This window comes from Bombina bombina, chromosome 7 (genome assembly GCF_027579735.1).
Source record: "Bombina bombina isolate aBomBom1 chromosome 7, aBomBom1.pri, whole genome shotgun sequence".
NCBI lineage: Eukaryota > Metazoa > Chordata > Amphibia > Anura > Bombinatoridae > Bombina > Bombina bombina.
In genome coordinates, this window is record NC_069505.1 from 399,438,213 (window position 1) to 399,448,889 (window position 10,677).

The 10,677-nt window shown below is 40.7% G+C and overlaps 1 protein-coding gene across 2 annotated transcripts; it reads left to right on the forward strand.

The window, feature by feature from the left end:
- The first annotated feature begins 2,179 nt into the window (after positions 1–2,179).
- Positions 2,180–10,331, forward strand: INKA1 (inka box actin regulator 1). Of its 2 annotated transcripts, none has more exons than XM_053689031.1 (2): positions 2,180–2,298; positions 9,304–10,331. In XM_053689031.1, the coding sequence occupies exons 1-2, from the start codon at positions 2,248–2,250 to the stop codon at positions 10,195–10,197; spliced, it is 945 nt and encodes a 314-aa protein (XP_053545006.1). In that variant the 5' UTR covers positions 2,180–2,247; the 3' UTR covers positions 10,198–10,331. The 2 variants fall into 2 exon arrangements, with proteins under 2 accessions (XP_053545006.1, XP_053545007.1); XM_053689032.1 differs by lacking the exon at positions 2,180–2,298 and adding an exon at positions 3,809–4,183.
- Positions 10,332–10,677: the final 346 nt, after the last annotated feature.

Consider the following 10,677-nt stretch of genomic DNA (forward strand, 5'->3'; position numbering starts at 1 on the left):
AATTAATGCACCCACAGAGTCTGTAACAACCGGGTAAATACCCGCCCCTAGGCAGATCTCCTAATTAGCTGTGTGGATCAGCATGAAATAGCCTCAAGGATCCCCCATCTCAGGGTGTTTATTTCTCTCTATCTATGCATAGCCAGTACCTCTGTATATATGTATACCTTATAAAGAACCTATTATCTTGTAAATATATTCACTAAAAGTACATGGCTTTCCATTTGTTTCTATTTTGCATATGAAAGAGCAACAGTTAAACATGTGTGCGTATATATATATATATATTTATATACTGTGTTTATGTATGTATAATCAGTCCAATATTATTAGTATTTTTAAACTGTATATATAGTTAGTCTACAGATAAAGTATTTTAACATAGGTAATTTTAATACCCTGAAACGTTGCATATGTATTAAAAGTATTATTATTATTGTTCAAATCCTGGTGAGTGTCTTATCTATCTATATCTCTATGTAAATATATATATATATATATATATATATATAAATAATATACACATATAAATAAAGCCTTTCTAACAGGAAACGCATGACTGTGTACAACTGGGTCCCAGGAACCTAATGCTCATTGGCTGAGAGGGACAACTCACAAAGAAAAGGTTTGTTTTACGCAGCACAGGACCAAATATTTTTTTTTTTAGTTAGAGAGACAGATAGATGATAGATAGATTGATAGATAAAATATAGAAAGATAGATAGAAGATAGGTCGATAGACATACAGATAGATAAATTTAGATAGATAGATTAGAGATAGACAGACAGATGATAGATAGACATACAGATAGATAAATAGATAGACAGACATACAGATAGAGGATAGACATACAGATAGGCAGACAGATATACAGATGAATAGATAAAGTAGAGATAGATTACACAGAGACAGGTATATAGGCAGATATATATATAAATATATATATATATATATATATATATATAGACATAAATATAAATGGATGATATATAGATAGATTGACATACAGAAAGATAGATTGACATACAGATAGATAAATATATAGATATACAGACATACATAGAGATAGACAGACAGATAGATGATAGATACACATAGATATAGATAGATAAATAGATAGATGGATAGACATACAGATAGACATACAGATATATAGACATACATGCAGATAGATAGACATATAGATAGATAGATAGATAGATAGATAGATAGACAGACATACAGATAGATAGACAAACATACAGATAGATAGACATACAGATAGATAGACAGACATACAGATAGACAAACAGATAGATAAACATACTGATAGATAGACATATAGATAGACATACAGATAAAACAGATAGATAGACATACAGATAGATAGACATACAGATAGACAGGCATACAGATATATAGACATACAGATAAAAAGATAGACATACAGATAGATAAACACATAGATAGACATATAGACATACAGATAGACTGACATACAGATAGACATACAGATAAACAGATAGACATACAGACATATAGATAAAACATATAGATAGACATATAGACAGGACATACAGATTAGATAGACATACAGATAAACAGATAGACATACAGATAGACAGACATACAGATAGAATATATATATATATATATATATATATATATATATTATATATATATATTACTATATATTGATTTCTAATTAAACTGTATATCTCCTCCTGTCACCCCCTCTCACCATGTGTTTGTATTTTTGCCACATGTGTATTAAATTAACACGTTTCCTTTATACCCCATTCCCCGCTCTTTTCATCATTTCTTCATCTCAACCATTTGTTGAATTCTTACACTTCCTCCCCCCCCCCCCCTCACTTCTTGTTCCCTAGTTGCTTAAGAGTTAAATCCTTTCCCCTTTTATTGCCAGACTCCCTCTCTTTTTTCTCTTATGCTGGTTTGATATTTTCCATCTGAAATAACCTCTAATTTAATTACAGGCTCCCCTCTTCCCCCACCTTCTCCATCATATACCCAAGATCAGATTTCTTTTTTTTTTCTTCTAACATCCCCAAATCTAATGTGTTATGTGAAGGGGCTTGCTGATTGGCTGCCTGCTGAGACAGAGGGCTTGTGGGAGGGGTCGGACGGCAGCCTAATGGCTAATTTGGGATGTTAGAGGGAACAGATAGACAAGTTGGTCTGAAGACAGCGCAAGCTCAGGGGACAAGGATCTGCTTCCTCCGGACTGTGCTGTGGATAATTGGGGTATGCAGAGAACCATTTGGACTCTGCCATTTTCCAAGCTGCGATCTGAGTTGGTAAGTGTGAATTTAGAAACAAACTATGATGTATATTTTGTACCTTGTGATTAACCCCTTTTGCGTGCCAGAGAACTATAAAGCAGTTTTACAACAATACAATACAATGCAGTGAGTTTTCTATAGTAAAGTGATGCAATAATTATAACTTATTGAAGCTATTTCACTTTATTTTGGAGCCAAACTGATAAAATATTTTAGTTTATTATTTTAGAGCTCCTTATAGATATGGTGTGCACAGAAAGTGCACAAATTCACCCCACACTGAATTAATTGGGGGGGGGGGGGGGGGGGTGTTAGGTCCCTGCTTTCCTTTAAATAAAACCCAATATTAACAAAGACATTTAGGAATAGATGGGTAGCACTAATAATAAAATGTTAAAATCTGAATAGAGTTATTGTGCTGCACATACTAGGCAAGTCAGGTTCAAAGCTTTGCAAAATACATAGAACCATTTCTCAAATATTTTTCTTTTGTCTTATTTTTATGATATAAATATATAAACCAGGGTTGGGCAAATGCCACAACTGTACTATCTGGAGGAAGGGTAATGTGTGTCTGTCTGTCTGTTACAAATATTATATAATATAAAAATACGTGGTTAAATTGCCATTGTTCTTTCTAACTCGCAGTTTGATATAAATAGCCATCCCCTTTTTTTTTAATTAAATCTATGTCTGGATCATAAGGTTTAATATAACATTCCTGTAATACAGATGTATAATAACCTAAATCCTGCGTGTGCAGCTTGCTGAGAGGTGTGTACTATATAGTTTTTGTTTATTTTTAGTTATACTTTTTATATAAAGCTTTAGATTAAGGCAGGACTTGAGCATGCACAGTCACGTTACTGCCACATGTGGGTGTTTTGAATATTAGCTCTTGTACTATGCAGCGGGAAATCCCATGTGAGATTAAATCTGGTGCAAGTAACAAAAATGGGTACAACAATTGCCTCCCCCTGGCTTAAAGGGACATAAAACGTGGAATAATAAAGTGCTTAATGTGCAAGAACATGGTATTTTTTGCACCATTGCTTGTATATGACTAAGTGTGTGACTTCCTTAAAGGGGTTAAACAAATATTTTAAATGATCCCAGTAGTGCATCGCTGCTCCTTCAACAAAGGATACCAAAAGAATGAGGCAAATTTGATAATAGAAGTCAATTTGGAAAGTTGTATAAAATTGTATGTTCTATCTGAATCATGAATGTTTTTCCCTTTAACTATTTGTTTACCCCCCTTTTCATCACAGTTCTGTACAAGTAATGGTGCAACAATATTATTATCTCACATATCAAAGCATTTTACTATTGGTCGTTTATAAACTTTTAACATATGAGGTAGGCAAATTTGTACTCTAATTGTTATTTTTTTGAGGCTACGTCCCTTTATATCAAATAGCTCAGTCTGAGGGTGGATAACCACAGCTGTAACATTCCAAACCTTTTGCCAGATCTTGTATTCTGTATAATTTATATCTCCTTCATGTATTACCCAGTACCACAGTTGCTGAGAGTCTGTTCTGTTATTCACTACTTCTGTAGTGGTCTCATGCTCTGTAATTGTCTGTACTGCTGTATGTGTGAGTGGTGTCCTCTAGTCTTGTATGCTATGAAGGAGTTAAACCTGAGAGCAGATAGTGACAGAGCAAGCTATTGGCAGAATCATGCGTGTCAGGACAGGCAGCAGTGTACAAGCTGCAGGAATGTCTGATCAGGAGGTGTTGTAGGCAGAGGAGGAGATACACCCATCTCTCCAGCAATCTCAGATTCTCTCTCCCTCATTTCTGCCTTGGTGAGGCAGAAGGGCAGGTGTTGGGTGCCAGGCTGGCATTTTCTGTGTTTCCCCGGATTGCCGTTTTCAGATACCAAGATGGAAGAGGTATGAGAATGCAAGCCAGGGTGTGTATGAATGTGCACGTGTGAGCGTGCCCACAGATGAGAAATAGTATGGGAGAACAGGTCTGCATGCAGGTCAGGGTGTGTATGAATGTGCATGTGTGACCGTGCCCACAGATGAGAAATAGTATGGGAGAACAGGTCTGCATGCAGGTCAGGGTGTGTATGAATGTGCATGTGTGACCGTGCCCACAGATGAGAAATAGTATGGGAGAACAGGTCTGCATGCAGGTCACAGCTCTCTGTGTGTGTTTTAGCTATATGTAAGAATAGGTACATAGCAACACTGGGTATATGAATGTGCATGTGTGAGTGTGCCCACAGGTAACTATAGTATGGGAGAACATGTCTGCATGCATGTCAGGGTGTGTATGAATGTGCATGTGTGAGTGTGCCCACAGGTGACTATAGTATGGGAGAACAGGTCTGCATGCAGGTCAGGGTGTGTATGAATGTGCATGTGTGAGTGTGCCCACAGGTGACTATAGTATGGGAGAACAGGTCTGCATGCAGGTCAGGGTGTGTATGAATGTGCATGTGTGAGTGTGCCCACAGATGACTATAGTATGGGAGAACAGGTCTGCATGCAGGTCAGGGTGTGTATGAATGTGCATGTGTGAGTGTGCCCACAGATGACTATAGTATGGGAGAACAGGTCTGCATGCATGTCACAGGTCTCTGCTATATGTAAGAATAGGTACATAGCAACACTGGAAGCCCTTAATCATTGATTTGTATTAGGCTTACATGTTAAATGGACAAAGGTGTAAAGAGAAAAATGCTTTAATATGTTAAACAATTGTATTGCTTGCATATAACTCTGTTTAATTCCTGCAAAAGGCTTAAATGCATAGTTAAAACTCAGCTCCAGAGCAGCAATGCACTACTGGGAGCAAGCTGAACACATCTAGTGAGCCAATGACAACAGACCAGCTAGCTCCCATTGTAGATCCTTAGCTTACCTAGTATATGCTTTTTAACAAAGGATACCAGGCAAAATAAGTACATTGTATAGCAGAATTAAATAAAAATAAATTTATTTTGGCTTTCATGTCCTTTTGCTGTACACAGCTCACCAAGCTCATTTTAAAACTGAGGAATTGGTCTAGACAATTTATAATGACTATCAGTAAAATGCTGGTTCGTGGCGTGTGGCTCCAGTCTGTGCATGCACGTGTGTATGTGTCACTCGTGTGTTTATGGCTGTATAGGTTGAAACATGCACTTACCTGCATGTATTGTGTCTAGGCTATATGCATGTATAAAAAATACAATTGTCTCTTTAAAAGCTACAGTTGTGCACGTGTATTGCTAGATTTGTATGTTAGAATATATTCTGGGTTAATATTCTTCTGATTAGCATTTTGCAAGGGGACACATAATGCTACCTTCCAGGGTTTGTCTTTTCTTCCTGCTAATGAGCTGATAATTCAGTTAGACCCTGGCAGGACACAGATATGCACGTCTGACATCCTGTGTACAGTTTTGACCCCCCTCCAGTGTCAGAGTGGCCTCTATCCTTGTGCTGCATATATCTGACTATAGAAGAGGCAGCAGCCCAATTATTATTCACAGATGTGTTCTATAGAGATATACAGTAGGGGATAGCACGTGACATTAATCTCCTCTGCCACAGAACAGCTGACATGTGCTCCCTACCCCATCTAATATGTTATTAGTGTTGTCTCCCCCCGTTTAGCAGTTCTAGACTACACCGGATGTGCTTAAAGGGACAGGATTCAAATACATATTTTTTTCCATCTGACTTCTATTATCAAATATATTTGTTTCTCTTTGGAACATTTGTTGAAACTTAGTTCCCTTCCATGCAAGCATACTATATATAAATAAAGCATTGTTATAGACGTGGCCAACACTTCTGCCATATAGTGCTCTAGTTACGTGCACAGTTCTGAGACTATCTCAGTATGCTCTTGTGATAAGGAGACAACAAAGCATACCTAAAGAGAGAGATAATAAGTTATGTTTGTACTTCCTATCTGGGACTTGCACATAGGTAGTTGCCCTCTATGGGCTTTTTTCTTTGCACCCTCTATCCATGAGCATCCCTCCCCAGTGCATATCCCCCTGTTTCCCCCCCCCCCCGTGCATATCCCCCTGTTTCCCCCCCAGTGCATATCCCCCTGTTTCCCCCCCCAGTGCATATCCCCCTGTTCCCCCCCCCCAGTGCATATCCCCCTGTTCCCCCCCCCAGTGCATATCCCCCTGTTTCCCCCCCAGTGCATATCCCCCTGTTTCCCCCCCCAGTGCATATCCCCGTTCCCCCCCCCCCCAGTGCATATCCCCCTGTTTCTCCCCCCCCAGTGCATATCCCCCTGTTTCCCCCCCCCCAGTGCATATCCCCCTGTTTCTCCCCCCCCCAGTGCATATCCCCCTGTTTCCCCCCCCCCAGTGCATATCCCCGTTCCCCCCCCCCAGTGCATATCCCCCTTTTTCCCCCCCCCCCCCCCCAGTGCATATCCCCCTGTGTTGCACTCTGCTGCTGTCTTTATATTTCAGGAGACAGTGTTTGGGAACCTCTGTGTGCTGAGTAAACACTTCAGGCTTTTCTGTATGAGGCCAATAAATGAAATGTTGTCTGCGAGAGTAAACTGTTATGTGTGTGGGACAAGGTTTTGGGTCAGTCTAGGGCAGATACAGTGTCACATGCAAGCAATAAGATTTACAGATGTGACATAAAAACATATTGCATTACTGTGTGCGGTGTATGTTTGTCTATAATAACAATATAATATATACATGGCACACATCTTATTGTAAAACTGAGTCGGATATGGAGCAGAGCACAATCCAGTAAAATTTAGTGCGATCGGCGGAAGTGCCTAATGTGAAACAGGATGTGTGAGCAGTTTTCTGGAATGACAGGGATGTGAGCAACATAGTAGTCAAAGCCTCTAGGGAAGAATTGCACCTCGCAGGTCCATGAGCGCACTAATCATTTCTGTATAGTGCTCATATATGAGCCTGTCCTGATTAGTGTGCAACATGGCACGTCACCATTGTTGTCTGAGCCTGTCCTGTTGGCTAGCACAGAGTTTTGCCTGTCTTGATATGTACAGTCAGTGACCCTACATTTGATGCTGAGTACTGGCTGAAACTATCCTGTGCTTGTGGCGGAATTGTTTGAGCCTGTCCTGATAATAATAAGGCTAATAATAATAAGGAATCCACCCTTTATTAGACAACACAGATTATGCCTGTCCTGATAATGTGTAATAAGTAGATCAACCTTTAATTAAATGCCCAGCATAGTAATAATTTACAGTCAGGGACACCGTATGGGAAACAAACCTAGTACAAAAAAATCTTGGTACACTGAGATATCATGGGTTAAAGATAAAGAAAAATCTTTAAAGACACAGATGTTCAACATATGGAAGACACACGTGCTGGGCTTAGGCAGCCAAAACACATAGGCGGTGGTTAAGAGCTGTGATAGAGGGGGGTGTAGGCATTTACCAAAAGAATATTCAGAGCTGCACACAATAAAGATAAATGGCGCTTATAGGTAGTCATATACTAAGCTTACAGTGAATTAGCACAGATGCAATGAGTTGTGCACTTTGTGGTAGTGATAGGGTTAAGCAGACAGGCTGTACCCCGAGGCTGAATGCTGTATACTTACTGTGTAGACTCGTGTCTCTGCTTGCTCCCTGTGGGGATGGGGGAGGGTTTTGGAATATTCATAAACTCTCCCCCCTGTTGGGGGAACATAGCCTCAGGGTATGGATTTTATGTGCTACGGCTCCCCCTGCTCACACTCGGGCGTGTGCCAGAGATTCTGGGCGTGCTGCTGCTCACCAGCTTACAAAACCAGCCCCACTATGTCATGTCTGTGCTGGCCCTGTACCTGACTAATACTGTGTGCAGCGTCTCTTGTATTGTGTAGGTGTGAGTGTGGTTACTGGGAAAAAAATATAAGGCACCTTTGTTATACACTACAGACGCAATGAGGTACTGTATACCTCTGTAGCTGAAGAAATATGTTACAGTGCATAAGGCACTCAGGGGTTGGGTTACTGTAATGGGATGTTACAGGGCAATAAGGCACTCAGGAGCTGGGTTACTGTAATGAGATGTTACAGGGCAATAAGGCACTCAGGGGCTGGGTTACTGTAATGAGATGTTACAGAGCAATAAGGCACTCAGGGGTTGGGTTACTGTAATGGGATGTTACAGGGCAATAAGGCACTCAGGAGCTGGGTTACTGCAATGAGATGTTACAGGGCAATAAGGCACTCAGGGGCTGGGTTACTGTAATGTGATGTTATAGGGCAATAAGGCACTCAGGAGCTGGGTTACTGTAATGTGATGTTACAGGGTAATAAGGCACTCAGGGGCTGGGTTACTGTAATGGGATGTTACAGGGCAATAAAGCACTCAGGGGCTGGGTTACTGTAATGTGATGTTACAGGGCAATAAGGCACTCAGGGGTTGGGTTACTGTAATGAGATGTTACAGGGCAATAAGGCACTCAGGGGCTGGGTTACTGTAATGTGATGTTACAGGGTAATAAGGCACTCAGGGACTGGGTTACTGTGATGTTACAGAGTAATAAGGCACTCAGGGGCTGGGTTACTATAATAAGATGTTACAGGGCAATAAGGCACTCAGGAGCTGGGTTACTGTAATGAGATGTTACAGGGAAATAAGGCACGCTGGCTGGGTTATTGCAATGTGTTGTTACAGTGCAATAAGGCACTCAGGGGCAGGGTTACTGTAATGAAATGTTATAGGTCAATAAGGCACTCATGAGCTGGATTGCTACAATGAGATGTTACAGAGCAATAAGGCACTCAGTAGTAATAATGGTAATACAGCACACTAGAGATGGGTTACTACAATGAGATAATACATAGTACGGCACTTACAAGCTTGGTTACTGCAATGCAATCTAAAGTGCAATAAAATTTTACAGGCATAATAAGTTGCAAAGAATTTGAGTTACTGCAGTGAGATTTTCGGAGTAGTAAAGTTTGACTCAAATAATAGATTTAGTGTAGGCTGTAGCAGTCTAATTGATTTTGCAGTTAGACCCTCTATATTGTATACTCATCCCCCTTTCTCTCTGTTTCTCTTTAGCAGTGTATGAAGGATTCTCGATCAGCTCTCTGTGCACAGATGGAGTGTATGTTACGTGTGCTGCAGGACCTGAAACGTTCCTCTTCCCCTGACCCAGAGGAGCCACCAGCTCCGCTCCCTCGTCGGACAGTCAGAAGAGATCTACGCTCTACTCACCGCACTTCTGACCTGTCTGAAGCAGACTCTGCCTGTTGCATGGATCTTCCAAACGAGGTGTCCCCTGGGATTTGTGGGCAACGGGGGCTGGAATGGGACTCTGGATATTCTGAGGTGTCAGGGGGCTCTCTGCGGGGAGAAGAAGAAGATGAGGATGATGAAGAAGACTATGATCGGTTGCCTGCACCTGTTGTATTGCGTCGACATCCACCTTGCCAGCGACTTTCTTCTGGAGGGCTTCTACGCACACGTCAAGGAAATAGAGTACGTCCCAAGTCGACATCAGATGTCTGTTTGGAACAGTGGAGTGGCATTGGTTTGGGAGCTGACTCCCAGGACTGGACTGGTTGCTTGCTCTCACAGTGCCGCAGTCGGCAACCTCTTGTATTGGGGGACAACAGCTTTGCTGACTTGGTCAAACAGTGGATGGACTTACCAGAAAATGGTGAAGAGGAAGGACGAAGAGCAAGGGAGGTGGGACATTGGCTAAACAAACCACATGGGTTTCTAATTAGTCTGTCTGGTAATGTCAAGAGGCGCCTAGGAAACATGTCCCGAACACGGGGCCGCCCTGAACAAGAAGCCAGCAAGCGCCTATCCTGCCCACAACTTGGTTGCCGGCCCCTCTCTCTCTATTACCACCAATCTCTCTCGGACATTGCAGAAACATCTTCAAACCACTTACACTGCCGAAGTCGGAGGCCCATTATCTGCAATGATGGAGCTGGATTCTTATAGCACTGGACTTTAAATGAACTCTGAGATTGGGCTGTGTAATAAATTATATATATATATATATATGTACAGTTTTATATTATTTTTATTATAATTTTTTATTTTTATTTTCTTTGCAATAAATGGAAGAAAACTAAGATTTTTGTATATCTGTTCTTTAGATTTGGTGCACAACATAAAAATGAATAATTGGATTCAAATACTTGTCTGTAGGTGACGCTTTAAAGAGAAAATAGAAATTGGTACCATTATCTTAGGGTGACACATAACAATGTCACTATACAAAGGTTGTAGGTGACACTTATAGAATACTCCTGGGTTGAAAATGTACAATTATAAAGGAGACTATTAAAATGTAGGTTCTCGGTTATCTACAGGGTGTATGGCTACATTTAAAGGTACAGTGGGCACTGAGATTTTAATATAAAATACAACTTTGCAATATATATAATTTTATTTGCCCCCTTTTCCTGTAATGTAAGT

Bases quoted from the DNA above. Each gene is read 5' to 3' on its own strand.
- INKA1 (XM_053689031.1), top strand. From the start codon at position 2,248: ATGCAGAGAACCATTTGGACTCTGCCATTTTCCAAGCTGCGATCTGAG. The intron at 2,299-9,303 runs GTAAGTGTGAAT...GTTTCTCTTTAG, and splicing joins CCAAGCTGCGATCTGAGTTG to CAGTGTATGAAGGATTCTCG.